The sequence below is a fragment of the Asterias amurensis genome, chromosome 17 (assembly GCF_032118995.1).
Source record: "Asterias amurensis chromosome 17, ASM3211899v1".
Classification (NCBI taxonomy): Eukaryota; Metazoa; Echinodermata; class Asteroidea; order Forcipulatida; family Asteriidae; genus Asterias; species Asterias amurensis.
Window position 1 is genome coordinate 5,008,626 of NC_092664.1, and position 27,696 is coordinate 5,036,321.

The window sequence follows — 27,696 nt, forward strand, 5'->3', positions numbered from 1 at the left end:
TAACGCGGCAGGTTTGCGTACTTCACTTCCGTGTTTTGAGGTTAGTTTTTTCATGTTTTTTTTATTTTGATCGCGGTTTATACGCCGCGCGGCATATACGCCGACATCTAAATATTTTTTTGTATATTTTGAGGAAGTGCGGTTTATACGCCGCGCGGTTTATAATCCGAAAATTACGGTAACAATCCTGTCACATCACAGTCCAGCCAGGGCCAAACTTCATAGAGCTGCTTTTAAGCGTAAAATGCAAAATAGCTAAGCATAGACAAATTATGCTTATCAGAATAACGTAAACAGTCAAACTAACATGTCACAAGTTGTGACTGGTATTTTTTGAATTTCTGCTTAGCGAAAAGGTGTTAAGCAATATTTTCTGCTAATCAGCTCTATGAAATTGGGCTCAGACCTCATTATCTTTCCAGTTTGAGGTTACACCCCTACCTGGGATCCAGTCTGATGTTCCTTCTTCCTTTTTCTCCACAACGTAAGACTTGACTGGGAGTCCTCCATTATGAGATGGGGGTTTCCATGATATTTGAATGGAGTGGTTAGTCACTACACCAACCTCCAGAGGGCCTCTTGGTGCACCAGGGGCATCTAGAATCGAGAAGCGAAAAGGCACGTTAAAGGCATTGGACACGTTTCGTAAATACTCAAAATATATTTTGTTGTAGTTGCTTACTCTTGGGACTAGGCAAATTCTGAGACTGAGCTTTTGCAGCAGCAGCAGCAGAATAATAAACAGTATTCCTGACAGTAAAAAACACTTTGATTCATTACGCGCTATACAAGAATGGCTCATTATTACCTACAAATTTAACTGTTGTCTTTATCCATGATAAATTCTCTACACTTCTCCAATTTGATAGAATAACTAGTAGTTTGTCTTCTTGTTGAGAGAGACACACCCGATCTGTTAACATTCAATCGCAACCTCAAGACTTATCTTTTCAATCTGACCTTCAATCAACCACCATAGGGACTTCACAGCAACCAGCGTCTTTGAATGGTCTTCAGATACTGTGCGCCTTATAAATGTTATGCTATTATTACTATCTTAAACAAAAATGTAGCATTATATATTTACAAGTAGTTAAATATTTACCCAGGACTTTGACGGTGAAGGAAGCCGTGTCCATTCCAGCATCGTTACTGATGTTAACCTTAAAGTTTGCATTATCAAGTGATTCTGCCTCCTTGACGCTCATGACGGCGTAATCATCAAAGACATTCACCTTCACTCGGCCTTCCTCTGAAGAAAAAATGTTACACATATTATATAATTAAGGGAATCAATGTGTGGTGAAGAGGTTTCAACTAGTGGTTTAATCCCAACGAGGTCTGGTTCTTGATAATTTTACCGAGACGAAGTCGAGGTAAATTATCAAGAACCAGGCCTCGGCGGACTTTTACAAAATGAGGCATGAGACCCTTTTAACGATATTTTGTGTGATAATTCTATGTAGTCCTATTTTGGGGGGAAATTTTCTCTATGAAATATAAGCATTTTTGGCATATCCACCACATGTGCTGCAAATAAGAAGGATGCAATAAGAGTCACAACACAAACCACCCTGGCGCCAATTTACTTGTTTTCATTTTCGAGAAAACAAAAATAAAAAAATAATAATAATTACCAACTGGTTCGCCATCCCTCGTGCAGCGGGCAGTGACCTCCCCTGTAGCAGTGAATGGAATCTTCATCTTGAATGGCTGGCCTACTTCAACTGTGATATCACGGGGGACCATTCCAACTGAAGGAGCCACTGCAGGGGAAATAAATAAATAAACGTTTATTTCAAAATGAATGCTCTTTTGAATCAGCATTCAACAGACAAAAAGGTAATTAAATTTCACCAGTTTAGCATTCGCTGGTCAACTAAGATCTCCCAAAAGCCAAAAGCAAGAGATTGATTAAAAACAATCAGTTTCATCAATTGTAAATTACAGTAGAAATTGAACTGAAGAAAAGTGAAAAGTAGTCTTGAATGTCTTTATATGAAGTATAATGACTAAAAATTTACTTGGATGAGTAGAACCAAATCATGTGTACACTAAACAAACTTGAATCCAGTAGTAGCTTTAAGCAAGCTCAAGGAACATTGTTTTTCAGAGAGACAATTTATTAAAACTCCTGTAGAACACATCATGTAGAGAATACATTCACTGCTTCATGTTGGCGTGTAGTTCCATTTAATTGCATTTATTAATTCTGGTTGTGAAGCCAAGGACTCTCAGAAAAGCCAAGAACCCAATTGGGAGAAGACAATAATGGTTTGGATGGTCGAGCAGAATGCACTACCTTCCCAACGAACATTGACGTCAGAGGTTTTTGTATTTTTTAAACTACGCAAGTTCGCCCCAAACAGGGCCAAAAGCCACTCTTGGGTATGGGGCTAAAAAAAAAGGGGGGGAAAGAACTCAAGGGAGCTGAAGGAATGAATTGAAATTCCTCCTAAAACATTCTAGATTGTAGGATGGAGGGAAACATGCACAAGGCGGGAGTACCAAAGAGATGCACTACGTGGAATAAAGCTGCTGGAATGGCTCCTTGTTCTACATGAACATCTCAGCAGATCAAAGAGTGTATGGGTGAGAAGAAGCAGAAAGTCTGGTTTATAGCTCAATAAGGTTAAAACTTACTGTGACCAACAAGTTTAACTTTGCATTTCTCAGTGCAGTTCTTATTGCTAGCTTCACATGTAACCCTACCATCCCAACTGTTATACCAAAAGTAGACAAATGAAACTTTGATGTCAGAGGTTATAACTTACTGTGAACAACAAGTTTAGCTTTGCATTTCTCAGTGCCGTTCTTGTTACTAGCTTCGCAGGTGTACTCTCCAGAATCGGCATCTTTGAGGTCATTCAAGGTCAAGAGGAAGACTTCATCATGCTGCCGAGCACTCACCCTCGCACCAGAGAAGATCTCAAGACCGTTCTTATACCTGGTGTCAAGAAGATTTGTGTAATCCTTTAAAGGCACTGGACACTATTGGTAATTACTCAAAATATGTACAGGTGTATTAGCATAAAAACTTCCTGGGTAATGAGCAGTAAGAGCTGTGTGGTTAGTATAAAATATTGTGAGAATTGGGTCCCTCTGAAGTAACAGAGTTTTGGAGAAGGAGGTAATTTCTCATTGAAATCATACAATACTTTAGGCCTGAAACCTTTTATGAGGCATCTGGGAAAGCACACAAAATTGTGTAACAAGAGTGTTTTTTCTTTCATTATTAAAGCACACAAATTTGTGTAACAAGGGTGGTTTTTTTTCACATTACTTTCGTGCAAATTCAAAGACCTATTAAGTCAAAATTTTCACAGATTTGTTATTTTGTGCTTATGTTGGTGAGGATACTCGTCTTTGACAATAACCACAAGTGTCCAGTGCCTTTAATCATTTGTTTCTCTTTTCATAATAGGTACATGACAAAGATTGTCAATATCCAAGGATATTAATTTTGGTTTTTATCATACACCGATGTGTGTTAGCACTGTATACTCAGTACTTTCCCGAGTCCTGTGAACAAATATCACAGGCATTTTTTACTCGGGTGGGATTTGAACCCACGACCCTTGCAGTTCTAGAGCAGTGTCATACCAACTAGACTACCGAGGTTGCCTGGTAGCTAGAGGCAGTTCGAATCCTATGTTTTGGCAGCGGGTACCGCAACAATATAAGAGATTTTTGCATCGGGTATAAAGAATATTAATTTTGGTTTTTACCCATACACCGATGTGTGTTAGCACTGTATACTCAGTACTTTCCTGAGTCTTGTGAAAAAATATCACAGGCATGTTACTCGGGTGGGATTCGAACCCACGACCCTTGCAATATCCAAGGAGTAATGTCCAACTTGGTGAGACTTACCATTTGACAGTCGGTTCTGGATTACCACTAACAGCAACTTCAAACCTTGTTGTATCCCCTTGACATCCTGTGATGTTCTCAGCTCTTCTATCAAAGAATGGAGCCGTTCCCTCTGTAACAATCGACACAGCAACATATCAATGCAAAAAAAAAATCAATAAAAAAATCATTTAAAACTAGACATGCGATTGTCACCCCCCTTCCCCCCCCCCCAAAAAAGGGGGGGGGGGTTCTGTTGGTGGTACAAAAAAAAAAACTTGAATATACAAAATGCTCAGTTTAGACAAAAACCCAAAAGACACTTTTTGAAATTGCCATTTGGACATGTTGAACCTTATGAAGAAAGACCATAGCGGGATATGACGACAGTGGGTTTCATGATACATGGGTGTTTTAAGTTGGATCTGCTGGTCCTACAGTTAGAATGTTTTCTTAGCTTTAATGTGTGACTCTGAGTATGTTACTCACTTGGAGTAGTTACAATCAACCTATTGTACTCATATCCAGTAACTATTCAATTACTCAAATACTCATTGAATGCTTCCTTAGCCTTGATGGGTGATTTCCAGTTGTTAGCTTACTCAAAATTGTTCTATTCTACAGAATTTAATTCGTTTTACCAACTCATACTGAGTGAGTAAATTACTCAAATACTCACTGAACGCTTCTTGAGCCTTGATGTGGGTTTCTGAGTACTTAGCTCAAATGAAGTAGTTTTATCGTATCAATCAATCAATCAAACGTAATTTGTATAGCGCCTAAATCAAAGGTTTGCTCAAAGGCGCTGAGGCACAGAAGAAATAACAAGTCATTGATGGTAGGCCTCCTGAAACAAGTGGGCTTTCAGAAGTGCCTTGAATGTGTTGAGTGATGTTGTGTCCCTGATGTGATTGGGAAGTTTATTCCAGAGTTTGGGTCCATATACCGAGAAGGCTCTATCGGCAAAAGTGATGTGACTTGTTCTTGGTACTACAAAGTATGGTGAACAGTACACAATATAATCCGCTTAACCTACTCATACTGAGCGACTCAATTACTTGAATACTCACTGAATGCTTCTTTAGCCTTGATGGGTGTTTCTGAGTGGCTTGGCTCACTTGGTCCTGCAGCATTCTCAGCAATAACTCGTACCTCATACTCTTTCCCATCCTCGAGCCCATCCAGGGTGAATTTGGGTTCCTTGAGTGGGTACCGGTTTGCCTTTTGCCATGTGGGCGCACCAATCTCACGTTTCTCAACCGTGTAGCCTGAGAAACAAATTAACAAAGTTGAAGTTTATTTACAATGCAAAGCTTTAAAGGGACACGTTTTCTTTATTTTAATTTTTTTTATGCAAGTCGCCAGACACACAAGGCCTGAAGGCCACTTCAAGGTGTGGGCTACAATTATTTTGTTCCAGAGGCCGTTGCCACGTACTCCTAGGGCTGAAACAGGGTTACCCCTTTACAGTCCATATGGAAGTAGGCTTGTTTATCATCAGTCTGAAGCCTGGCCGGTAGAGTAGAAAGCACTACCTCCCCAATTTTACGTAGCAAGTGTCACAAACGGGATTCAAACCCACACCCTGGTGATCAAACACCAGAGCTTGAATCAAGTGCTCTGAATCGCTCGGCCATGACACGATCTTGGATCGGGCAAGTTGGTCTATGAAAAGTATGCGGCGAGAGCAATGTGTTTATGAATATGAAGTTATTCTTTGGAATAGGAGATCTCAAAAGTCGCAAGAATCTCATCTCTGCAAAGTTTGTCTTTATAAGCGAAGTTACTTACCAGAGATACGACTGCCACCATCTGAAGCTGGTGCTGACCAAGTCAGATCAGCAGAGTTTGGAGTAACACTCTCTACTTCAGGTACACCTGGCTTGTCAGAAACAGCTACACGCAAAAAACAATAACAAGTCTCAAAGGGTTCATTACGAAAGTGAAAATTTTAACTTGAAGCTGAACCTAGTGTATAAAGCTGTTAATTCCAAAGTTGTCTTATGGGAAGAAAGGCATGCCAACTTTCCAAACAGTAATATCCATGTTTACAGTGCAGAAACAGAACTCACACCCGGTGCTAATTCAAGCTGGACTAAATTTTGGTCTCAAGTAATAAACCACAAGGCAAACTGACTGGGTAGGTATTCACTGATTTGGGTTAAAGACACTGGACATTATTGGTAATTGTCAAAGACCAGTCTTGTCACTTAGTGTATCTCAACATATGCATAAAATAACAAACCTGTGGAAATTTGAACTCAATTGGTCATCCAAGTTTCAAGATAATAATGAAAGAAAAAACACCCTTGTCACGCAAAGTTGTGTGCTTTCAGATGCTTGATTTTGAGACCTCAAAATCTAATTCTGAGGTTTAAAAATCAAATTCCTGAAAAACTACTTCTTTCTTGAAAACTACGTTGCTTCAGAGGGAGCCGTTTCTCACAATGTGTTATACTATCAACCTCTCCCCATTACTTGGTACCAAGTAAGGTTTCATGCTAATAACTATTTTGAGTACATGTAATTACCAATAGTGTCCACTGTCTTTAAACAAAGAAACGTTTGTGAGAGTTATTAGATATTTTGAAAGAGACAAAACCTAACAGTGAACTTACAGTATTGAGGTTTAGGGATGACAGCGTTGGATGGTCTACTCGGGGGACTCAGTCCAGCCGAGTTCTTAGCAATCACTCGGAACTCATACTCATTCGTCTCTTTCAGATTACTCAAGGATAGCTTGGTGTCCTTTACCAAGTAACTATTGCACTGTTGGATACAATCGAAAGAGAGTATTACCAGGCTTAGTTACTTAAGATAAATTTTGTTTTCAGCAGCGGGTACAGCAATGATTTTAATAGCTGATTTGTTTTTATCAGAATAAATAATATCTTCATTTGTTTTTACCAATACTTGAATGTGTATTATTACTTGAAACTTTCTTGAGTCCAGTGTAAAAAAATCCCTAGAATTAATTAGGTGGGATTCAAACCCAAGACCTTTGTCATTCCAGACCACAACTATACACTGTGTTTACAGTGCTTAACACAAATCAGTGTATGGGTAAACTCTGATAATAGTACCAAAAAATTGTTATTTTCTTTTTTTTGTAACCCAATCCAGATATCATTGATGCAGCCATGATGACTTAAATAGTAACCTACCTGAACCCAATCCATATCTGGTTCTCTCTTCTCAACATTATATCCAGCGATCTTTGCTCCTCCATCATTAAGAGGTGCTTCCCAAGACATGCTGACGAACCCTCGATCTACCTCCTCAATCACAGGCTTACCAGGGGCATCAGAAACATCTGAATATCAGAAATGAAGATCAACAACCAAATTGTGGTAACAACATTTTAAGTTACATGTATCACACAAGCCTGAGTGGAATACAGGAAAGTAAAGCGCTTCTGAGCACCATATATCCAATACGGCCGAAGGACGTGTTGTATATTGGACTCAAACGCGCTATAATTCCAGTGCCTGTGGAATAACAATTTGACACAATTGCGCAACTTTTGAATTTTTATTAACTTATAAGCTCTATCAGAAAAACAAGCCTGCATGAAGGTAAATAATCGTTTCTACTTTCATGGTGTAGAATGAGTTTTTATGTACTTTTTTTGTATGCAAGTTCGCCCCAAACAAGGCTAAAAGCCACTCTTGGTAAATGGCTTCTAAAAGAACAATACGAAAGATAAAACTAAGTCATGAGTTAAAGGTAGGAATTGATGTTGCTCTTTAAACATTTTAGATTGTAGGATGGATAGAAAAATGCACAAGGCAAGGAGTTCCAAAGAGATGCAATACGTGGAATAAAGCTGTTGGTTTATCAATTCAGTTAAATTAATTTTACTGTCAAATTGAAACTACGTCCAATAATTTACCGTATGGGTTCTTAGCGACTACTGCTGTGGATTGTTCCAATGGTTCACCGACACCATACTGGTTCTCCGCTCTGACACGGAAGAAATACTGCTGCCCTTCATCGAGATCTCCGACGTTGTAGTTTGGTACTCGAACAAAACTAGTCACCTAGAAAGAATCAAACAGAAAACAGTAACAAAAGACCTCTAACACAGTAGTTTTTCTAACACAGTAGTTTTGCTTTGCAAAAAGATTTTACAGAATGTTTTTGTTTAAGCAGCTGGGCCCAACTTCAATGAGATGCTTAAGCACAAAAAGAAGCTAAGCACAAAACAATAATGGCTACCACAAACAGGTTTCCAGCCCAAATACCAATCTCATATACAATTAATGAATGGTTTTCTGCTAAATTGTTTTAGCAGAAATTTTTCAGCCATCATTTTCTGTTTTAGAAGATCTTAAAAAATCTTGCCAAAGGATTTGAAACAAAATGATGCTAGAACAAGCAGCACTGCCTGACTGCTCGATTCAGACACACTGTACATGTATATGACATGAACCCAATTTCATAGAGCTGCTCAGCACAAAAGATTTGCTTAGCATAAAATTTCTTCCTTGATAAAAACAGCATTACCAACCAAATTTCCTTGTGGTTTTCAGGATTTATAAGCAAACAGTTGAATACCAAAAACAAGCAGTATGCAACAAATGGATATTTAGTTGGTAATCCTGTTTTAATCAAGGCAGAAATTTCACGCTAAACAAAATTGTGCTTAGCAGATCTATGAAATTGGGCCATGATCAGACCAAAATCCTACCTTGTTCCAGCTACGCACACCTTCTCTCTTTTCCACCACGTAGTTGGTGATACGGCTACCTCCATCATCCTTGGGTGGGTTCCATGCCAATTTGGCTGACTCTGCTGTGACATCAGTTACCTCTAACGGGGCCTCTGGAGGACCAGGCTTGTCTATAAACACAAATAAGCAGCAATGATTGAACAAACAACTTCCAGAGTCATTTTCCATTAGTCAATCAGGGTGAACAAAGAAGCATTGACTAGAACAGGATTTGAAACTGTGACCTCTTGAATAAAGGGTTTGATACCTTTTGTAGATAACAATTATGGCCAAGACATGAATCCCTACTCACTGTAAATGAAGATGTACGTAATATAATTCACCTGAAGAAGTTTCAGCTTCTTAAGTACATGTAGTCGAGTTTTTTAGAGAACAAAAATTAAAAAACACAGACCAATGTTTTTTAAGAGTCGAGTAAATCTGTTGTACATGCTATAATAATTGTTGTCGCAATTCGTGAAATTGTTTTACTCATTTCTCAAAAACTAGCAAGTAATATTTCAAGGGAAGCTTTCTACCATCACTATATTTCAACCGTGTAAGTTTAAATATAAATGAAAAGTCAATACATAAAAAAGTAAAAATTGGTAAGAACTCATCACATAGTTATATAAGAAAAGAAAATTATAAAGATCATATATCGATAAGTCTAGTACCTAGTTTCCTACTTACCTACAACAGTGACTCTCAGACTGCATGTATCAGCACCTTCATTATTTCTCAATGTAACTGTGTATTTCCCGCTGTCAGAGCGCTCAGATCTCTTGCATGAAATGGTTTCTGTTTCAGGGCTTTCCTATAATAAATGAACAAGAACATTTTCATATGTTCATATTTTCAGGTCCACCAAATGTAAGATGCCTATGATTTTTTTTCACATAGCTCAGGAAAGTACCGAGTATGCAGTGCTCAATAGACATCAGTGTACGGGTAAAAACAAATTAAAAGCACAGATTTGTTGTAATATTTGACGTACCTCTACATTGAAGCGACCACCAAAGGAGACCTCGGCACCACCTTTATCGTCTTGTGTCATAGTGACATGAGGTGCTGGAGTACTCTCAAATGGTATATCAACTCTGAATGGCTCACCGGCTAGAACGGTCACGTCTTTACTGCGGGAATCACCACGAATCTTAGGTTTCACTGTAACAATAAAACAATACATTGAGCTTTTAGATAAAAGCTGCTGTAACAGTGAAAGTCAGAATATCTGAATTATATTATTGAAAACTATAGAAAATAATAGGACAAAAAAGGGACAAATGTGAGGGTAGATCAGTTACAGAAGGCGGCGCTTTCAAGAACAGCAAGGATCCTGAGAAAGACCCTTGAGATCTAAGGACTACGAGCATAAGAAGACCTAGCCTTGGAAGAATTGTTAAAAATCTGACTAACTAGATTTAGTTTGAATGTGGACAAAATACCATTGATCTTCCCTAAATTCAGACCAGTGCCTTTAAAGATTTGTTATCTTAGGCATATGTTCGGATACACCAAGTGAGAAAACTGTTCTTTGACAATAATCGAACACATCCATTTCCTTTAAGGAATGGTACCTGAGGGTGGAGCAGCCGTGATGGCTTCACTAGCTTCACTCGGTCTTCCCGGTCCAGCCTCATTCTGAGCAGTCACTCTGAACTCATACTCTGTTCCTTCGTTCAGCTTCGGCACAGAGCAACTCGTGTCCTTCACTGGCGCCCTGGTAGCAGGGGACCACTTTGTCATACCAGCTTCACGTTTCTCAACGATGTAGCTTGAGATGGGGTTGCCACCGTCGTGGGTTGGTGGCTTCCATGCGATGCTGATGGCTGTGCGGTCGGTGTGGGTTGCTTGAGGGGCTTGGGGGGCTCCAGGAGCATCTGAAGAGAAAAGCAGATGTCAATCCTAAATTATTATTCTACTTCCCTTAAATGGTTTGAAGAAAACTTCCCTTGAAATTAAACTAGTGCTGCAGTTTTTGAGAAATGATTAAAACAATGTCACAAAAATGAGTTTTGTCTCATGACACGATAATCATTTGAGCATGTACAACGTATTTACCAGTACTGGTATTTATGCGACTCTCCTGAAAACTTTTAAAGCAAGTCTCATTAACCTTATTTATTTACTTATTTATTTACTTATTAATTGTGAAGCCAATGACTTTCAGAAAAATGACAAAGAAGGAAGTTTCAGTTTTAAAAATGGCCACAGGATCTCCTCTCACCCCATAAGAATGGATAAACCAGTGGTCGGGTTGGCGTACAGGTATCTTTCCGCACCTTCCACCTCTAGGACCCCGGTTCGAATCATGCCAGGGGCCCTGGATTGGGTTATCAGTCCCTACCCGACTGCTTGGGTTTTGCCCTGGAATACATCTCGGGGGTTTTTCCTCCAACATCTAAAATGGAAACTTCTTTCCAGGCCCCAATTTCATAAGCACAAACAGTAGCTAAGCATGAAAAAAATTGAATACGCTTACTAGAATAAGGTTACCAACGAATCTACCTTGTCACAAAATGTTTATTTTCCGAATGGTACCTTGCTCATTTCTGCTTAGCAGGTGGACACTACTGGTAATTACTCAAAATAATTAATAGCATAAAACCTCATTTGGTAACAAGTAATGGGGAGAGGTTGATAATATAAAACATTGTGAGAAACGGCTCCCTCTAAAGTGAGGTAGTTTTTGAGAAAGATGTAGTTTTCCATGAATTTGATTTCAAGACCTCAGATTAAGAATTTGAGGTGACAAAATCAAGCACCTGAAAGCACACAACTTAGTGTGACCAGGGTGTTTTATCTTTCATTATTATCTCGCAAGTTCGAGTAAAGTGATTGATGTCACTTTTTTAAGAGTCAATGGCTTTGTTACCAGTACGAATGAAAACAAAAGAAATAAAACAAAACCTATCCCAGGTATTTATGAATGTAATTTCACTATTTCACTATAACTGCCTGATTTTTTTGTCCAAAATAACTCACCAAATGGATGTTTAGCAATGATGGGTTCACTCAGCAATGGCTTACTAGAGCCATACTGGTTCTCAGCACTGACTCTAAACATGTACTCAGTCCCTTGTTGTAGATTGCGTACTTTGATGTTCGGTGTAGCGCAGAAACTGCTGACCTTACTCCACGTGCCGGTGTCGCCATCTTTCTTCTCCACGATGTAGTTCTCAACGTCGTCTGGGCCGTCTTTAGGTGGTCTCCAGGAGAGGGAGGCAGAGTCTGGGGTGATGTTGAACACCTTGAGGGGACCCTCGGGGGTATCGGGCGCATCTGGGGGTAGGAATGGGATAAATTGTGTGCCATTGTTTAAAGGGTTGGGGTACATCTGGGTTTAGAATGGGATCAATTGTGTAACAATAGTAAACCGCTTGAGGGGACCCTCTGGGGTATCGGGTGCTTCTGGGGTAGGAACGGGATAAATTGTAAGTCATTGTTTAAAGGGTTAGGGTACATCTGGGTTTAGAATGGGATCAATTGTGTAACAATAGTAAACCGCTTGAGGGGACCCTCTGGGGTATCGGGTGCTTCTGGGGTAGGAACGGGATAAATTGTAAGTCATTGTTTAAAGGGTTAGGATACATCTGGGTTTAGAATGGGATCAATTGTGTAATAATATTAAACCAATTGAGGGGTTCCTCAGGGGTTATGGGTGCATCTGGGGGTAGGAATGGGATAAATTGTAAGCCATTGTTCAAAGAGAAGGTATACCTTTGGTAATCACTCTCAAAATAAATGGCAACAAAAACTCACTGATTAGAAGCCTGCAACAGCTTTCGATATTACAAAGCATTTTGAGAATCATTTTACTTTGAAGTAATGTGGTTGTACCCCCAAATTTAAATCAGCGAAGCGCTTCTGTCAAAAACATCTCATAGATTGTGAATTCCTATTAGGGATTATTCTCCCTGTAAGGACGTAAATATTCGCTCTGAATTTTTTTAGGTATCTCAAAAATTGCAGGTTAGTTTTATTGTAAATTGTGTATAGGATTAAAACAATCGAACAGTTAAAAAAACCAAAGGTATACTTTGCTCTTAAAACGCCTACTGGAGCAAACAACAAAAATGCTACTTTACTCGTACATGTATATAATATAATGTTTTTGTTTATACTTTCTTTCAATCATGACGACACAGCTCCTTTAACTTACCCAGAACAACCACTTTGACCTTTCCAGTATCACTCCCAGCGCTGTTCTTCAGCGTGATAGTATAGCGCCCTCCATTAGAACGACGCGCGCTCTCAACAATCAATGCAGTCACATCATGAGTTGATTTAATGATCGAACGACCATCCTCCTTCACTGGAGCCCCGTTCAGCTCCCAGGTTATTTCAGGTTTGGGTACTCCCGTGAAGTTAAGCTTGAGGTCGAAGCTATCACCACCTTTGACCTTGATGTCTTTCAGTGAGGAGATGTCCAAGACGGGACGCTCTGAAAAGTAGAAAACAAAGAAGAAAGACATTGTAACGGCGGTGCCAATCAGCCAACAGAGGGTGCTAAAACAACTCTACAGAGCCTCTACAAGGGCCGTAGCCTGAACATCTGACGTCACATTTCGAGACTCCTGATTTACTCCACACCTCTGCTGTTGAGCCGACATACATAATCACCTTTGACCTGGCTTAATTTCACATGGCCTTCATAATCCAGAGATTTGCAGTCAAATCCGATGTACATACAAATAAAGCCAACAGATGTCCTTATCCTTATCTTAAATGCTGATTTGGGAGCCAATGCCAAGACCAGAGGCAACTGAGGCCATGACCTCCTTCCCCTCCCTGTAATGTCAGGCTGGTTTTGTTCCCTTTTTTCAAGTACTAACCAATATTAATAACCAGTTTTTATATAGCACTTTTCACACCCGAGAGCTTCTCAAAACGCTTCTGACATTATAACCCTTGGTCACTTAGCCTTAAATCATTCCTTAAACCATCTCAACTCTCTGGAGAGTATACAGCCTGTGCAACAATTGTGTGCGGTACTAGGCTAAACCAATCACAAGAACCATTTAGTACCCATTTACCCCTGGGTGGAGAGAAGCAACTATAGTTAAGTGACTTGTTCAGGGACACAAGGGTCACGGCTGGGATTCGAACGCACATTCTGCTGAGAATTACAGTTCCTAGTTCTTTTATGCCAACTAGGAATCAGTGCCAATAAGGAATATTCTATCATTGCATTAGTGTAAGGATCCCATTTGGGCTGTTGTTATCTTTACCTGGTCTATCTTCAGCAGTCACAGCTGGTGTTGGTGTGCTTGGTTTGCCCGGCGGCCCAGCCTCTGTATTGGCTCGTACTCTGAACTCATACTGTTCCCCCTCTTCAAGATCAGGTACTATAGCTTGCTCTTCATTTGGTGATACTTTGACAGCCTGCAATAAAAGTAAACAATGAGCTGAATAAACTTATGTATTGATGTCATCCAGCTGCCATCTTAGAGTTAAAACGATGACCAACGGCGCACAGGTTTGGCCAATGAACGGCCGCTTTTTTACTTCTAGGTAATGGCGCCCTACAGATATGACTCATGTGCATAAGGTCTATAGATTGATTGCACATAGCGTCATTGACTGCCATGTTTGATTATTATAAATAATGGAAAAGTTTCACCCAATGATAGCCTTTCGTGCGTGCGTGTTTCATAAATTTGCAGTCCATCTATTGAAGCATAAAACTAAGGCAAAACACTACACTAGGGCCAATATAACACAAAAACGCGTGAGGTCTGGAAATCAATTCAAATATTTTAATGAGAAATTACTACTTTCTTGACACAATGTATTCTACTATCAACAGCTCTCCATTGCTCAATAGTTTTTATGCTTACAATTATTTTCAGTAATTACCAATAGTGTTCAGTACCTTTAAACTTGAATGAATGTTAAGTTTTATTTACCTCTACCCAGTCACCCTTGTGACCACTGTCTGGAACCTTGCGTTTCTCAACCACGTAGTCAATGATTTTAGATCCACCATCAGACACTGGTCTTGTCCAAGAAACACCAACGTGATCCTTGCGGACTTTATCAACTGATGGACGCCCTGGTGCATCAGCCGGCACTAAAAGACAAAATATGGAACTTTATTATATATAATGAGTAGGGTAAATGGCCTTAGCTTTCGATCCAAACCGGACCTTCTTCAGAGGCATGAAGAAGAAGAATTTTATTATGTAACATGGGTCAAGGGATGAATAGTCGATATTAGCTCCCCAAGGTATTGGAAAATGACAAACTAGTTTCTGAGGCGAAACTGAGAGAAACTAGTTTGTCAACTCCCAATACCGTTCCATGATCATACAGCACATGACAAGTAGAATATCACCCAGGCTGCCCAGTAACGCACATGGTAAATGTGCATGACAAGTAGACTAAAAAGACAGTTTCTCTACTCCTATTGGTGGAGAGCGTGTCACGTGGGAGTGTTTAAACTGACCAGTGTTTATAACCGGCTGGCTTCCGAGTGTCGGCGCGCAAGATTATCACGCAGAACGCGCAATTCATAGCTATGTAACATTTATCAATATAAACCACAAGGGAAACTGACTGGGTAACTTTTGAAAAGATTTTTGGGGTTGAACAAAGACTTGACTAGAGTGGGATTCCAACCAACGACCTCCGGATTAACGTGCCGGCGCTGTACCAACTGAGCTATCTAGCCCTATATTGGCGGTGTCCCTATTTTTCAATATCTTTGTTCGGGGGTGCCAGTCAGAAGCCATACAACCGTTAACTGCCGTGTAGCCAGGGATCACACCCAAATTACGATACAACCTGGGAAGCGGCAGCCAGGGGTTCACCTTAAGGGGATGCGACTTTTTGTTTCAGATATCAATATAAACCACAAGGGAAACTTACTGGGTAACTTTTGAAAAGATTTTTGGGGTTGAACAAAGAATTTACTGGAGTAGGATTCGAACCAACGACCTCCGGATTAACGTGCCGGCGCTCTACCAACTGAGCTATCTAGCCCTACATTGGCGGTGTCCCTACCAATATAGGGCTAGATAGCTCAGTTGGTAGAGCGCCAGACTCCGGTGAATCCACACCATCCTGTGACTGCAACAGAAGTTGAATTCGATGCTCTTAACCACTCAACCATGACACTCTATACTCCATGCATAGAAAATGGATTTTTTTTAAAGTCTAAGAAAGAATGACTCTATGTAGAATTTGCGCTTATGGCTAAGGCTACAACCGGATCCCCGCGCCATCATGTGTTGAAGTATAGGATGTCCTTAGTAACACCCTCAGCAACAGCCCCATCTTGGCCCCTTCATGGCAAAACAGCCCAACTAGAAAAATGACATTTTTTAGGGCAAAACAGCTTATCTGCATTAGTTCATGCAAAGGACGGATTTGTGAAGAATATATGAAAACCATAGAGTTATAAGAATGAGAGGGCGCACTGGCCTATATATGTGACCCGGCATGCGCGCAGGCGGCCATTTTTTACGTTGACAAAACAGCCATCTCACAGCGGCCATTTGTAAGTTGAACAAACAACATCGCGTTCAATAAAAAAACCTCAAACGTGTATTTCATATTCAACGCGCATATAGAATGGCGCGCTTGTCATCTTGTGGTCCCGTCGTGTTTGTGAAAGCACCATAACCAGTGCGCCCTCTAGTTCTTATATAACTCTATGATGAAAACCAAAACCCACCGCAGAAAAATGTATGCTACCATTGAGTGTGAATCTGTTAAAATTGGTGGCTTCTTGCAGGTAAGATTTGAGTTATGAAGCTTTGAAAATTTTCCACCCCAGAAACAGGCCCTAATATGAAGCACTCTGTATCTGTGTACAGCACAGTGGAAGAGTCCTATTATATAGGGATACATGTAGGACGACCCCCAGACCATCCAGACAAAGTAGTTAACAAAAGGAACAAACACACACAAAGTATAAAAAAATATCTTACGAATTGGTGCTTTGGCAACGACGGATTCCGTAGCTCTGCTTGGCTTCCCTGGTCCTGCCTCATTCAAGGCAATCACTCTAAACTGGTACTCTTGCCCCTCTGCAAGACCAGGTACAGTGTAGTTCTCCTCCTTGGTTGGGTAAGAGTTAGCTGGTGACCATTTATTGCTGTCTGTTGGCCGGTACTCAACGATGTAACCAGTAACTGGGCTACCACCATCATTGAGAGGGGACGACCAGCTGAGGGCCGCTGAGTTACGATCGACAGCATCGATCTTAGGTACACTGGGTGAATCAGGCTCATCTAGAATAAAAGTTGAGAGTTCTCGTTATATTTAGGACTTGAAACTTTGCATAGTGGAAGTATAACTAAGAGAGATTTGCTGTAACACCATGCGAAAGTCTCTTTTCTGAAGAAAAAAACCCCGATGTTAAACGACTCAACGTTTCAATCAATTTGTCTGACCGCCTTCTTCGTTCTCCAATGGTTCTCCTAAAGATTATCAGAGCATAAGGATCGAAACCTTAAGACAGTAACCACCATTTTATTTCACTGGAACCAACACTATTCAAAAAGAGCTATTAACATGGTGTTAAAAATTTCAGTGGGCATGCAAGCCTAATGAAACAAGACCCATGAGCAGAAAAACAGGCTACCAGCCATAATGGTATGTATTGTTCATTTATACTTGGTTCCTGCTAATCATCATAACTCATACATGTATGTTCAGCAAATCTAGCTTATGTTCCAATGGGCTGGGGTAAAAACAAGCATGATACTTGGTCATTGGAAAAAAGGTAGGTATGTTTTATCAAGTACAAGGGCTGGCCTACTGTACACAAGGTTTAGGCTCTAACACACTTGTAAGGGCCTATTTATAATAAACAAAAATTAAGGGTATATAATTTTTGCCTATCCAACAACAGAGTTCAAGGGGTCACTTACCGAAAGGCAGTTTGATCTTGACCTGTCTACCATCCAGAGGCTCGCTGACTCCGTACTGATTGACGGCAGAAACACGGAACGCGTAATCGTTATGATTGATGAGATTCTTGACGGTGTATCCGCCCTGAGATGCCGAGCTCGTAACCTTACTCCAGTTGTCACGGTTACCGTCACGCTGCTCGATGACGTACCCGGTGATGGTTCCATTCCCATCATGCTCTGGGGGATTCCAAGTCAACTTGACCGAGTCCTTCTGGAACTCGGAGTAATCTAACGGAGCCTTGGGCGCAAGAGGAGGGCCTTAGAAGGAAAACACAACATCAGAAATTAAATACTTCACACTTTTTATCTTTGGTTACAAATTGTACAGTTTGGGGTGAATAAAGAAAATTCGACAACAACAGGATATGAACCAGCAACCTCCAGATTATCAACTTGACCGAGTCCTACTGGAACTTGGAGTAATCTAATGGGGCCTTGGGCGCAAAAGGAAAACAAAAAACTACTTCACACTTCTTATGTATCTTTAGTTACAAACTATACAGTTTGGGGTATATCCAGAAGAGGAACTTGAACCAGCAACCTCCAGATAATCAACTTGACCCAGTCCAACTGATCTAGTGGAGCCTTTGGGCGCAAGAGGAGGGCCTTAGAAAGAAAAACACAACATTAGCGTTTATATATTTAACATTTCTTATCTTTGCTTACAAATTATACAGTTTGGGGGTACATGTACATATAAAGTAAAATTTACTAGAAGAGGATTTGAACCAGCAACCTCCAGATTACCAATCTCTAGTGTCCTACCTACGGAGCCATTCTGCAAAAAATGCTTCATTGTACACTAGAGTCAACATTTCATAAATACTGAACTGTATGGCAATGAACCAAATCTATCCACTAAAATACAACAGTGCATCTGAGACTCGCAGGGCACTCATACAGAAACATCAAAGAACTCAGATTATCACCTGGGGCCAATTTCATAGAGCTGCTTAAGCAAAAAATGTTGCTTAAGCAAAATAATCCACGCTTAGTAAAATCAGAATGCCGGCTAAGACTCCACTCAATTGTTATGCTAAGTAAACAATAGCCCAATACCAGTCACAAGCAGTGTACATGGCATGAAATTTTGGGCAGTAAAATGTCTAAAATAAGCAAGCTATTTTCGTGCTTAACCAATTCTTTTGCTTAAGCAGCTCTATGAAATTGGCCCCTGGTCACCAAAACATGGAAGGAGAAATATGGGAAGACAGGAGCTCAGCTATGGGTGCATTCCCTTATCTTCCCTGTGTCCTATATTTAAAGGAACACGTTGCCTTGGATTGGTCGAGTTGGTCTTTGAAAAGCGTTTGTAACCGTTTGTTATAAAATGCATATGATTAGAGAGATATTTTAAAAGAAGAATATAATGATCCACACAAGTATCACTCGAAATTGCGTGGTTTTCCTTTTACCTCGGGGTTGGGGGAGGACAAGAACAAAACTAAAATTCTTTTTTTTTTAGGGCAAAACAAAACGGAGAGACCACATCTCGGTTATTTATTAAAAATGAGACACTTACTGAGGACAGTGACTGTGAGAGAGACAGAATCCGTCCCTGAATCATTCTCCAAGGTGACCTTATATTTCCCGCTATCTCCTCTCTCTGATGCTTTGTTTCTCAGTGTAGCTACCTCCTCCGTTATCTCAACCTCTACGTTTGGTGAGGTCTTCAGCTCACGGTTGTCTTTGTACCAGATGGCGTCAGGGGCAGGGCTGGCTGTGAAGGGAACCTTGATATCAAAAGGCTCTCCCTGTTTGACTTTGATATCACGAAGGCTGAAGGCGTTGGTGTCGATGGTAGGTTTCTCTGTGTGTGGATCAAATAATTATATCGTCAGATCTAAGGGCCGTGTGATAGCAGGCAATGCATTCCGCACTGATGCTAGAGATACCTAAGAAGCTAAGTACCTGGATTGCAGACAAAAGTGTCAAATTTCCCTAATGCGTGCTTACGTCCAAAGTGTATGTTTACTCGCGACTTACTACACTACTAGTGCAGTTTGGCGCATCAATGATGCAGTGATCCCGTAGGTGGTGGGGCATATTCGTTTGACTTTGACTTTTATCTACTGTTTCAATTTTAGGGGGTCAAACTGGCACAAAAGGATGGTAGACATGTTTATGAACGAATGCGTAAGCAAACATGTGCACCATCATTTTGTGCATGTATTGGAGGAAAGAAGACGCGCGTGCATGGAAGTGTGCTGAGCATCGTGCAATGGGTTTATAGGGACACAAAAGAATGTAAGAAGTATTTACCGAATTCTGGTTTGGCCGTCATGATATCCGACTCAGCACTAGGTTGACTAGGTCCGGCCCGGTTCTCAGCAACAACTCTGAATTGATACTGACGTCCTTGTATCAAGCCAGGTACACTGAACTTGGTGCTCAGGATTGGAGACTTGTTGACCCGAGACCAGCGAGATGCTTTGGGTTCCTTCTTCTCAACAACGTAACCAGTGATGGCATCCCCGCCGTCGGAGACCGGTTCGGACCATTGGAGGTCGGCGCGGTCGCGATCATAACTGACGATCTTTGGCTTTCCTGGGGCATCAGGTTCATCTGGATTGTAAGGGTGGGGTAGGGAAAGTAGGTCGATCAAACCAAGGTCCATTACATGAATGCCCCATTAAAAGAGAGAGGCTAAAAATGCACATCCTTTTTGCCTGGCGACTTACACCTGTTATCGCCATGTTATTTCAGTTTTAAAACATGTGATTTAATAAGATTATGCACAAGCAAGTAGTGCTGCAGATTGCACCAGGCAGATTAACAACTTATCTACACTGTACTAAATGTGATGACCCAAGTAATTAAATGTAAACGCTGAAAAGGCTGTATACTTTCTGCGGCCAAATTTGGAAATTAATTAATTTTAATGGAGCTATCCCGTAATGCATACTATATATTCACTCAAGAGCTTATTGGCTCAAAAACAAGTTAGGATGTTAGGAAACATTTATTAAGATGTTCAATGCAAGAAAACTCATGTTAGGAGAATCTAGTGATCCTTTTAGGATTTAATTTAATTATTTAAAAATGAATAAAGGCAAAGAGTGTGTTAGTAGAATTAATCTTACACATTATACATGTAGGCCCTTTCGAATCCACGGCTTCGACTCAGGCTAGCTTTGCTCAGCGGTTGTTTTGACAATTGCACATGCTTTGAGACGTGTCAGGGCTTCAAACGAGAGGACGTAGCCTGAAGCCGAATCCAAAGCCGAAGCCGTGATTTCGAAAAGGGCCATAGAAACAACACAGGAAGTTCTAATAACATTGAATAAGGGCAAATATTGTTTGAGAAAAACAGGTTGTTTGAGCAGAACCGATCTTTCAAATAGAGAGATGCGGGAACTTAAAATAAAGGCAACGATTGTGTTAATTGAGCAAGTTCTAACAAAGGTAAGATTTTTTTAGTAGAATAAGTTGTGTTAGTAGAACATCTAATAAAGACAAAAAATATTTTAGTACAACAGGTTATGTAGAAGCGATCTTACAGGCGTAGAGATAAAGAAAGTTTCAATAAAGGAGAGGATTTTTTTAGTAGAGCAGGTCAGGTTAGTAGTACCAAACTTACACTTGTTGAGAAAAAGAAAGTTCTAAGAAAGGTTATTTTAGTTTTTATAATGGTTATTTGAGCTCTTGAAAATGTTATTTTAGTTCTTATAAAGGTTATTTCAATAGAACAGGTTGTTAGTAGAACCAATCTTACAGATGTAGAGATACAGGAAGTTCCAAGAAAGGTTATATTTTAGTTCTTATAATGGTTATATTAGCTCTTGTAAATGTTATTTAAGTTCTTATAAAGGTTATTTTAGTAAAACGGGTTGTTAGTAGAACCGATCTAACATATGTAGAGATACAGGAAGTTCAAAGAAAGGTTATATTTCAGTTCTTACATGTATAATGGTTATTCTAGCTCTTGCAAAAGTTATTTTAAGTTCTTATAAAGGTTACAGTAGAACAGGTTGTTAGTAGAACCAATATTACAGATGTAGAGATACCAGAAGTTCAAAGAAACTTTAGTTTTAGTAGAACAGGTCGTGTTAGTGGAAGCAATCTTACAGATGTAGAGATACCAGAAGTTCAAAGAAACTTTAGTTTTAGTAGAACAGGTCGTGTTAGTGGAAGCAATCTTACAGATGTAGAGATACAGGAAGTTCTCCCGATAAAGGCAAAGATCGCCCTTGATAGAAATTACCGTATGGATTCTTAGCCGTGATTGGCGCCGATTCCAATGGCCCACTGACTCCACCATGAGCATTCTCTGCCATTACACGGAAAACATACTCCTTCCCTCTGGACAGCTTTGGCACGGTAAAGCCGGGTGATTGGACGAAACTGCTGCACTTTGTCCAATAGTCATCGTCAGATTCGCGTTTCTCAACGTGGTAGTTGGCGATCTCGCTACCGCCATCGTCTGCTGGTGGGTTCCAGCTAAGGCGGCAGGATTCATTGGTGATGTCGGTGACTTGGAGAGGGCCTTCGGGTGGGGAAGGCTTGTCTGAAGTGAAGAATAAAAATATGATTAATATTTATCTTATGGGTTATGAGGCATTGCATGGTGAGGTATCAATGTATACTTGGTTTGTGGTAAAACCATGGGTAAGTCAAATAATCTTTATATTACTAAATAATTGCATATTATATATTTCTCGCCATAACTCTTAATGTTTTGATATGGAGCTGATCAACTCATGTAATTGCCTTTTAGGATAATTCAATTTTTTTTAAATGAATTGAATGAATGTCTACTTGTTCGGTAGATTATGGATTCTTATGGTTTCATATAGACGATGACTGTAAAATACATTTTGTCTATTTTAATGATTCAATGCTGTTTTCATTATAACATCTAACACGTTTGCCCAATATCTCACCTCTGAACTTTGATTCAATACTTGTGTCTGTAAACTCACAAGCAGAGACACCCTTTACCACGCGTGTAGCCTCTTGATTTTTTCATCAGATTTGATAGATTACATTTTTGAGGATTTTTATGATCTAATTTATTTGTTTTATTGTTTTATTTCCAGGCAAACAGTACATACATATCTAAACACCCAAACGTATCCATTCTTGGACCAATCTAAGTACATGAACTCTCCGAGGTATTTATTAAAGGAATGAATAGATTACTCGCTTTAATTAATAGATATCAATTGTATCCCACGATGTAAATTCAAAGACATGAGCTTGCACGCCTTACGCGCGAAGCCAGCCAGTCTTTAACAGCTCTAGCTATGTCTTTATCAGACATTTAAACACCCTCACATGACACCTTCTCCACCAATAGGAATAGCGAAATCGTGTGGGATATTTATGAATAATCGTTAATAATCAGTTATTTAAATTCTACTGAGAAAAAAGTTCTCACCAAGAATGTTCACATTGCATTTGGCGTTCAGTGTTCCAGAGTCGTTAGTAAGAATCAACTCATACTCTCCAGTATCGTCCCGTTCCGTTTCACGTACTCTAACGGTCGTCAATTCATCGGAGTTGTCGATGACTACACGGTCTGATGGCTGGAGCTCGCTGCCATTCTTGTTCCAGGTCACTGTTGGTGGTGGGCTGCCATCGAAGGGGACTTGAAGTTTCAACTCTTGACCGGAGCGGATCTTGACATCCTTCAGACGGTCAATGCGAAGAACAGGTTTGGCTGCAAGAGTTTGAAAAAATGTTATAAAACATCGGGACCAATTTCAAAGACAAACTTCTTAAAGGGAGTGTACACTTTTGGTAAAAACTCCAACAATTAATAACTATAAAAAACTGACTTGGTGAAGGAGCACTGGAGATCTGTTGATATTATAAAACATTGTGAGGTAGTATTACAGAAAGAGTTTATTTTCCATCATGAAGCCTTTCTTAAATGAAAGCATACAAGTATTTGCAACAAGAATGTTTTTTCTTTAATTATTTCTTGCGACTATGATGACCAAAAAGCAAAAAAAAAAGCTTTGCACAAATCAATTATGGTTACCAAATTAAGTTTACCTGGACATTATTGGTAAGCACTAAAAAATAATAGTTAGCACAACATTTTAAGTGGTAATGAGTAATGGAGGGTTGTTGAAAGTATAAAACATTGTGAGAAACGGCTCCTTCTGAATTAACAACAGTTTTTGAGAAAGAAGTAATTTATCACTGAAATATTTGAATTGAATTTAAGACCTCAGCCGAGGTCTCGAAATCAAGCATGTGTACATTGTATGAAAGCACACAACTTGTGCAACAAGGGTGTTTTTTTCTTCCATTATTAACTCGCAACTCCGACGACCAACTGAGTTCAAATTTTTACAGGTTTGTTATTTTATACATACGTTGAGATACACCAAGTGAGAAGACTGATCTTTGACAATACACCAATCCATCAAGCCAGGCCCAATGATCATTGACCAATCACAACGGCGAAATCTGATCACCATTTGAACCGTTTGGTGATCTTTGCACTAATGGTGATCGGGTTTCGCGGTTGTGATTGGTCAACTGGTAAGGAGGCGGGGCGTAATGGATCGGTCTATTACTAAAGGTGTCTGGTGTCTTTAAAGAGACTCAACCATTTTATTTCAAATATCAAAGAATAAACCACATGGAAAACTGCCTGAGTAAATTTAAAGAAAAATGGGTTGCACTATTAAGAACAAGTTGCAAGAGTGGGACTTGTACAGATTTAGTAAGCATGATAAACTTTGATACGAATACTTACAGAATTTAGCCTTGACGAGTTTGGGTTCTGAGACCTTGCTTGGTTTGCCTTTGCCTGCCTTGTTAACGGCACTGACACGGAACTCATACGTACGACCTTCACCCAAATTAGGAACCTGTGAATAAAGTACATTAATAAATCAAAACCAAGTAGGATTTTGAACTTGAAGGGAACACAATCTAGAGAAGTGGTTGGGTTGGTGCAAAAAAGGATTTCTGAGCTATTTCTTTATCAAGTTTTTTCAATTCTGAATAGTGGTAACGGAAAGCGTGCCTTCACAATTGCCATGTCCACTCTCTGGACAACCTTCGCGTCCACATCTGGTCACCAGCATGCAGACACATGACAACACGCAATTGCTCAAGAATTGTTCCGGTTGCTCCGGTGGCACGATGGCTTAAAAGCAGTGATTTTTAGGTTGGCGCCTTTGTTTGTTCAGATTACACGGACAAGGCAGCGCTTAAGTAGCCCACAAAGGAGTGAAGAATTAGTGTTTGCGATCTAGCTCAGGTCAATACTTTGCTGTGGTATTTGGCCAACACCTTTGTTCCTTTGTTATACATGGATTCTCCCTGTAGACCGGGCGATTGCGGGAAAACGGGTGACACTGCTAAGGTTTTCTTTTGTTTGAATTGTCACGCGAAGAAATGCATCAGATAGCGGGCTTACTCGTGACATAATTTATCCATGCTCCCTTACCTTGAAGTGGTTTCCTCTAATTGGTTTATCCGTTGCATCCATCCAGCGAGTACTGGCTTTTTCTTTCTTCTCAATGACGTATCCTTCGATATCAGCCCCACCGTCATCCTCTGGTGGGGACCATTCCAACTCCACAAAGTCATGGTCATAGTCAGTCACCTCTGGCACACCAGGCGCACCGGGCTCATCTGGGCACAAACACAATAATATTAAGAAGTGATTTCTGGCTACATGTAAATGGGTGCCCTGGGTTCAACTGGGTTAAAACACAACAATATTAAGAAGTGATTTATGGCTAAATAGGTGCACTTGGCTCATCTGGGTACAAACAAAAAAATATTAATCAGTGATTTCTGGATAAATAGGTGCACTGGGCTCAACTTGGTTCGAAAACCAAACTATTAAGAAGTGATTTCTGGCACACTAGGCCCACTGGGCTCATCTAGGTACAAACATAATAATATTAATCAGTTATCTGTGACACACTGGGCTCATCTGGGTACACATAAAAACATATTAATCAGTGACCCCCGTCATACCAGCGCACCAGGTTCATCTGGGTACAAATACAATAATATTAAGAAGTAATCTGTGGCACCCTGGGCTCATCTGGGTACAAGTAAAAAAGTATTAATCGGTGACCTCTGGTACACCGGGTGCACCAGGTTTATCTGGGTACAAACGCAAAAATATAAGAAGTGACCTCTGGCACACTAGGCGCACCAGGCTCATCTGGTCACAAACAAAACAATTTCCATCAATGATTTATGGCCAAATGGGTACACTGGGCTCATGTGGGTACAAAAAATAAAAATATTAAGAAGTGATTTCTGGCTAAATAGGTGCACTGGGCTCAACTGGGTTCAATTCAAGCTTGGGATTTACACCCATAACCCAACAATTGAAAGGACAACATAGAGACTTACCATATGGGTTCTTCGCAAGGACAGTGTGTGGAGTCTCTAGTGGTTTGCTAACACCAAAGCTGCTCTCTGCTGCAACACGGAACATGTACTCAGTTCCCTCCTGCAGCTTGGTAATCTGTCAACATCAACAACAGAACAATTAGTTTTAGTTTAGGGAAAAGCAAATTATTCATTCCAATCTTCCTGTAAGCGAAGTATAAAGGCCTGCCGCCGATTTCACAAAGAGTTAGGACTCGTCTTATCTCAAGTCAAGACGAGTCTTAACTTGGGATTTATCTTAAGGTCTGCATGCTACAGTGCAGGGTTGGGACTCGTCCTAGTTCCTAAGATTAGTTTTAAGTTAGGAAGAGTTTTGTGAAATCGACGGCAGGTCACATGGGGCAGTCTACAGGCAGACAGTTCCAGGCAATTTCCAAAGAAAAAAACATTCAAGTGTTGATTTTCACATATTGGCCTTTGGAATAAAAAGATTGAGATAAAAAAAACTCTTTAGTACTGCCAAAGTGTTAGTTGCCTCCAATTTCCCTGTACAAATTGCCCGGTGTACGTAACAAGGCATACAGGTGGCCAACTTGTTTATAATAGTTTGTGTTCTCCTATAAACCGATGTGTGTCAAGCATTGTATATACTCAGTGCTTCAGCTGCCTGCAGAAGCAAAAATCCACAACCATACTACTCAGGTTGGAATTGAACCCTAATACCCTATATTATAGATCAGATATAATAATAATAATAATACCAGAGTCTTATATAACACGTACGCATCTAAATGTACATGTACAAATAAGATACTCAAGGCAAATTCCAATCAGCCAGTTTCGATCCTGCAAATATATAGCAGCACTTACTGCAAGTTGAGTATAGAATGCTCATCACACGACACTGGTATGGTCATGATGGTAAAACCAAAATCTAGTTCTTTATCTTTCATGTACATTGTCTTTTTCTACAATGACATTGTGACAACATGTTAAGAAGCAAGTATCCACTATACCTTGACTGTGGTGTCTTTTGTGGTGTCATTGACAACTGACCAACCAGATCGCTTGATGTCTCTCTTCTCAATAACGTAGTTGCTGATTGGTTGACCGCCATCGTCTGCTGGTGGTTGCCATGTCAACACGCAAGAGCTGGCTGTGACATCACTGACATCAATGGGACCTTTTGGTGGACTTGGTTTATCTTTTTGAAAAAATATCAATGAATGAAAATAATATTTGTATATTGTCCGACGTAAGAGACCTGAGATCCCGACCAAAATGCTTGAGTTATTTGACAACCCAAGTCAAAATTCCAATTGAACCGTGTTAAACTGGGTTGAACCAGTTGGGTTTAAAGGCACTCAACACTATTGGTAATTATTAAAAACAATTGTTGGCATAAAAACTTACTTGGTAGCAAGTAATGGAGAGCTGTTGACAGTATAAACATATTGTGAGAAAGGGCTCCCTATGAGGTAACATATTTTTTGAAAAAGTAGTAATTTCTCACTAAGGTATTCAAATTGTTTTTCTTACATTATTCTCTCGCAACTTCAACCACCAATTAAGCTCAGATTTTCACAGGTTTGTTATTTAATGCATATGTTGAGATACACCAAGTGAGAAGACTGTCCAGTGCCTTTAACCAGTTGGAAACCACTTAATAAAATAGTTTACACAGTTAAAGGGATGGTACCTGTTTGGTAATTACTCAAAACAAATATTAACTTAAAAACTGACTTGGTAACGAGCATTGGAGAGCTGTTGATAGTATATTAAAAGACTTCTAGCTAGAAGTCTTTTATTCCTATCTGAAAGCACACAAATTCGTCCAACAAGGGTGTTTTTTCTTTCATCGTATTCTCGCAACTTCAATAACCAATTGAGCCC

The 27,696-nt window shown here is 40.0% G+C and overlaps 1 protein-coding gene across 3 annotated transcripts in view; it reads right to left on the reverse strand.

The window, feature by feature from the left end:
• Window positions 1-27,696, reverse strand: part of LOC139949845 (twitchin-like) — a 96,485-nt gene that overhangs the window by 28,806 nt on the left and 39,983 nt on the right. For all 3 annotated transcript variants that reach the window (XM_071948392.1, XM_071948391.1, XM_071948390.1), the window contains 28 exons: window positions 26,820-27,007; window positions 25,825-25,939; window positions 24,899-25,086; window positions 24,200-24,314; window positions 22,868-23,149; window positions 21,692-21,994; window positions 19,750-20,052; window positions 19,010-19,297; window positions 17,446-17,745; window positions 16,501-16,803; window positions 14,476-14,639; window positions 13,798-13,951; window positions 12,729-13,010; window positions 11,552-11,848; window positions 10,144-10,446; window positions 9,561-9,730; window positions 9,257-9,380; window positions 8,543-8,694; window positions 7,745-7,892; window positions 7,017-7,165; window positions 6,471-6,621; window positions 5,644-5,748; window positions 4,923-5,120; window positions 3,874-3,985; window positions 2,775-2,947; window positions 1,638-1,766; window positions 1,106-1,252; window positions 442-597 (listed from right to left, as the gene is read on the reverse strand). In XM_071948392.1, coding sequence (XP_071804493.1) covers window positions 442-597; window positions 1,106-1,252; window positions 1,638-1,766; window positions 2,775-2,947; window positions 3,874-3,985; window positions 4,923-5,120; window positions 5,644-5,748; window positions 6,471-6,621; window positions 7,017-7,165; window positions 7,745-7,892; window positions 8,543-8,694; window positions 9,257-9,380; window positions 9,561-9,730; window positions 10,144-10,446; window positions 11,552-11,848; window positions 12,729-13,010; window positions 13,798-13,951; window positions 14,476-14,639; window positions 16,501-16,803; window positions 17,446-17,745; window positions 19,010-19,297; window positions 19,750-20,052; window positions 21,692-21,994; window positions 22,868-23,149; window positions 24,200-24,314; window positions 24,899-25,086; window positions 25,825-25,939; window positions 26,820-27,007 — 5,499 coding nt within the window. The remainder of the gene's footprint in view (window positions 1-441; window positions 598-1,105; window positions 1,253-1,637; window positions 1,767-2,774; window positions 2,948-3,873; window positions 3,986-4,922; window positions 5,121-5,643; window positions 5,749-6,470; window positions 6,622-7,016; window positions 7,166-7,744; window positions 7,893-8,542; window positions 8,695-9,256; window positions 9,381-9,560; window positions 9,731-10,143; window positions 10,447-11,551; window positions 11,849-12,728; window positions 13,011-13,797; window positions 13,952-14,475; window positions 14,640-16,500; window positions 16,804-17,445; window positions 17,746-19,009; window positions 19,298-19,749; window positions 20,053-21,691; window positions 21,995-22,867; window positions 23,150-24,199; window positions 24,315-24,898; window positions 25,087-25,824; window positions 25,940-26,819; window positions 27,008-27,696) is intronic.